The sequence below is a fragment of the Echinops telfairi genome, unplaced genomic scaffold (genome assembly GCF_000313985.2).
Source record: "Echinops telfairi isolate 266 unplaced genomic scaffold, ASM31398v2 ScPeMD7_7459;HRSCAF=8497, whole genome shotgun sequence".
Lineage (NCBI taxonomy): Eukaryota > Metazoa > Chordata > Mammalia > Afrosoricida > Tenrecidae > Echinops > Echinops telfairi.
The window spans coordinates 514,866-519,281 of NW_022111359.1; the positions used below are offsets into that span (position 1 = coordinate 514,866).

Here is a 4,416-nt window from a genome sequence, read left to right on the forward strand (position 1 = left end):
CCATCCTTTGTTCTGTCCCACATTTCACCTCCTCACGCAACATCTATGTTGCTCATTTATCTCAATTACTGTCCCCTCCGGGGGTGGATGTCCCGGAGGTGTCTCTGCCTGCTTGTCCTGCTGTTTCCCCAGTGTCTGGCACACGCCAAACCCACACCATGGCCCCTGACCGGCCCTGCCATAGGGTGCAGAACTCTGCTCCATGGGCTGGCGTCCCCAAGGACAGCTGTCGGGCCTTTCTCCTAGTGGATGCCCAACTGACAACCTTTGAACTAGCAGCCCGGGGTCTCCGCATCTGCTCCTCCCAGGGGCCCCTGGCACGCACTGGGAAAAGGCAGACTGAAACGTTACCCCTCGGCGGGGCAGGCTGCCCACAGCCTTTCCAAAGCTGTAATCTCCACGGAAGCAGCTTACCTGGAGTGGCCAGAGGCTTCGAACCACCAACCCTGTCAGCAGCCCAAAGCTGAGCCCACTGCCCCTCAGTGCCCCTGTCTGACTGCCAGTGGCCCTTCAGGACCGGAGAGAACCTGTTCTGGGGGTTCCAAGGCTGGAAGCAGACAGCCTCGTCTTTCCCACCCCGGGGTCCCCTGGTGCATTCCAAGCACAGGCATTTGGTTAAAGGCACAGCGCTTAACCCTCCCTGCCACCAGGGCGCCTGGGGGCACTCACTCAACCCTCCACCACGGAGTCAATTCCGATGCCCGCTACCGGGGTGGGCTCCTCAGGCTGAGAGTCAGGCTCAGGGAGCAGACAGGCTCACACTCCTCAGAATCAGCTGGTGCTGGTGCGTTTGAACGGAACCGCTGGCCTTACTGGGCCGGTGGGGTGGCTGACCCACCCTGTCACCGGGACCCCTTCCCCAAGCTCTGCTCACCCCACCCACTGCCATGGGGTACTCGTGTGGACACCACATGGCAGGGTGGAACTGCTCCTGTCAGTTCCGCAAACTGGAACTCCGTTCAGAGTAGGAAACCTCGACACTCACGCAGCGGGGCTGGTGGTTTGGAACCACGGGCGCTGCTGTTAGAAGCCCAACTCCTAACCCTCTCGAGGCCCCGTGGGTGTTTGCGGCGAGGAGAACCGCCGTGGGGCGGGTCTTGGTTCCGCCCTCCCACCTCTGAGGGCCCCCTGCGCCCCCCCTCCCCGACAGGCGCCCCACCTTGGGGTCGTGGATCCCCGAGAACTCCTCGAAGGTCTTGTCCCCGACCATGACGGCGGCCAGGTTGGCCGTGTAGCTGGACAGCACGAGCAGGCAGAAGATGGCCCACAGATTCATGAGGAAGCGCCCTGTGGGGCACTTGGGCGTCTTGCTGGACCCGGTGCGGCCGAAGAGGATGGCGTAGCAGAGGGTGAGGGCAGAGGAGTAGGAGAAGACGGTGCCGCGGTTGCGGCCGCGCGGCGTGAGGCCGTAGGGGCTGCGCCACTCGTACAGCGTCAGGAAGAGCGCCATCAGGTGCAGCGCCACAAAGACCCCCAGCCACATGGACCAGTGCAGCGGCCACATGAAGGCGCCCAGCGGCGAGGCGGTGTCGCGCGCGCGCACCAGGATGCCCAGGCTGGTGGAGAAGAAAGGGCTGGTGAAGTCGACCACGCGCGAGCGCGCCGAGTTGATGCTGAAGCTGGTGACGGCCATGTGCGCCGAGCCGGCCAGCAGGTCGCCCACCAGGCCGGTCCAGCGGCCGTCGCGCAGCGCGCCGTACTTGCCGTCGCCCACGATGTAGAGCTCGAAGTCGAAGGGCGTGTCCTCGGCCAGCCGCTCCAGCAGGTCGATGCAGTAGCCGTAGCAGCATTTGCGCAGCGCGCGGGGCACCGAGCCGTTGGCCAGCGCGCCGAAGAGCGCGTCGAGCGCCGCCGAGTCGTTGGTGCCCGGCTCCAGGCACAGCTGGCCGGCCGGGCACTGGCCCTCCTCGTCCGCCTCGCGCGCGAACACGAACGGGTGCTCCACCAGCGTCACCACGCGCAGCTTGGGCCGGGCCTGGGCTCCCGGCGGCGGCGGGGGCCGCAGGGCGGCGGCGCCGGGCTCCAGCTCCAACCGCCCGTCCCACCACCTGCCCACCGTGGCCCAGGCCGGGGCGCCCAGCAGGTCCTGGCGCAGGCTCCACACCTTGAAATGGCGGGCCATGTGGACCTGGGACGCGGCTGTCACCCACACCGGCCCGGTCCGGCCATGGAAGGACGTATTCGCGAGGAACCTGCGGGCGGGCCGGGTGGGTGGGGGGGCGGGCGGTCAGGCGGCGGCCAAGCTCTGCCAAGCTCAGACCTCGCCTCCACCTGCCTTAAGCGCCCGGGTGGGCCCCGTTCTTGTCTCTACAATGGGGACAGTAGTGGACACTGTTGGTAACCCTCCGCCCCCTCTATCCGGCCAGAGGCTGTCGCCCTGAGGTGCCCCTCCGCCCCAGAGCCCCGGCCCTGCTGCCCGGCCCCTCTCCGGAGAGCCTCACTTTGAATTCGGAGAAGCGGAGCGAGCTGGTGACCAGAGGCCCGAGGCCTGAGCTCGGTGCGGGTGTGCCTCGCGATGTCCCAGCTGCCTCCCAGGGACCCTCGCTGTTTACAGGAACCCCCACACCTCCCAATCCCTGGGGTGGGCTGAGCCAGTGACTGACAGATATGGGGGTGCCAAAGCCCCCAGACTCACGGTGGAGCCGATTCCGGGGTGCAGTTCACCCTCGGGGACCTCGTGGGGTCAGGCTGAGGGTGGCTCGGCGCCTGCGCCGCCCACCACGCTGCCCTTCTCCAGAAAGTACTCGAAACCGAACCCCCTGCGGTGGAACAGCGGCTGACTCACAGCGCCCCTATAGGACGGGGCCGGAACTGCGCCGAGCGCCTCCAAGGGTGCCCGTGGAAGCGACGCTTCCTTCCTCTCGCTGCTGCTCCTCCCACAGCTGCCGGGTTCCAGCCCAGAGCCGGACCGCTGCTCCACAAGGGCCCCTTCCTTCTCCCAGACACCCCAATAAAACGTCACCCTAGCCATTCTTGAGCTCTGCTTCTGGGCCCCTTTCCCTAGATAGGAACAAAACCACCACCTTGTAAGGACAGCATAGCAAGGCCCGACGAAGTGGCCTTTGGGGGGCCCTTGAAGGAACCCTGGTCGTGCAGTGGATCAAGCTTCGAGCTGCGAACCTCAAGGTCGGTCGGTGGTTCAAGGCCACCAGCCGATCCTTGGGAGAAAGATGAGGTTGTCTGCCCCCAGCGATTTACAGCCTCCCTCGCAAACACATTGGCCTCAAAGGGTCGCTTGGGGCGGAACCCACAGGAAGCACTGGGGGTTTGGGTGGCCCAAGGGCAGAAGGTCACACACGACCACCGGCCTGGACAAACCATCTATCTTAGCAGGGTCCCACTCACCGAGCCAAGAAACGGCCCGAGGACTCCGGCCCGGCCGGCCGCGGCTCGGTGCAGTTGGCCACGGTGGGGAGCAGGGCGCGCTCTGGCTGCAGGCTGGCCATACTGCCCAGGGCGCGGGCCACAAGCTCCACAGCGTCCTGGATAGCCGCCTCCAGAGGGGGCCGGTCCACCTCACCCAGAGCCAGCAGACCGAGCGGTAGGTCCGTGGTGGGCAGTGCCTCGGCTGGCAGCGGCGTGCCCAGCAGCCACCGGGGCCCTCGGGGTACGGCCGCCAGCACCTGCCAGGCGTGGGGCGCATCGCATCCCAGGAGCACGGCCGCGGGCACCGGGGCCTCGGCACCTGCCAGCGCCCCTAGCGGGGCCAAGCGTAACTGCAGTCCTGCGTCACTGGTGTCCGGCCGGCTCAGGTCTAGGACGAGTTTCGGGGCGCGGCCAGCCCGGCGTGTCCAGAGGGCCACCAGACCCCCGAGGTCCCGGACGCGGCAGAACACCAGGCAGACGTCCTCCCAGGCATGCACCTGCAGAACGCCCACCAGCACGTCCACCAGCGTCTCCAGTGGGCTAGCCCAGTCCAACTGCAGGTGTAAGGGACTCTGGTGGCAGGGGGAAAAGCAGGCACTGTGAGAGTCCTGGCCACCTACCCCGGCTTCCCAGCCCTAGCAGGAGTTGCGCGGTCAGCAGGTGCCTGACGACCGGGGACCCCTTCTCTAACGCCTTCCGTGGCTCCCCACTGCCTCCACTTGGTCAGTGTCTGGACCCAGGCGTCCTTTTTCTGCACTGCTCCCCAGTTGGTATACCCTTCTCCCTTTTGGGCCAGGCAACTTACACATCCTCCAAAACCCACCTGCGTGTCCCCTTCGCTGTTCAGAAGTCTTCCACCTCCCAGGCAGAACCCCATCTCCCCTTCTGGGGTTCCCCCAACCCCAGGAAGAAGATCCCTAAGACAAGACCTGGCTGATGCCCCGTCAAGGGAGCCTGCCTCCCCTCCTATTGAGACCCTTTCTCACCCATCACTACCCCTGTGCCAGGCAAGGACCTCAGCAGAGGGGCTTGGGGACGCCCCAGCAGCTC

At 66.3% G+C, this 4,416-nt stretch overlaps 1 protein-coding gene across 1 annotated transcript in view; it reads right to left on the minus strand.

The window, feature by feature from the left end:
* The window catches only part of GRIN3B (glutamate ionotropic receptor NMDA type subunit 3B), an 8,605-nt gene extending 4,362 nt beyond the window's left edge, over positions 1 to 4,243 (minus strand). The window contains 3 exon segments of the mRNA XM_045300027.1: positions 1,160 to 2,192; positions 3,346 to 3,938; positions 4,190 to 4,243. Of these exon segments, the coding sequence (XP_045155962.1) occupies positions 1,160 to 2,192; positions 3,346 to 3,938; positions 4,190 to 4,243 (1,680 nt within the window).
* Positions 4,244 to 4,416: the final 173 nt, after the last annotated feature.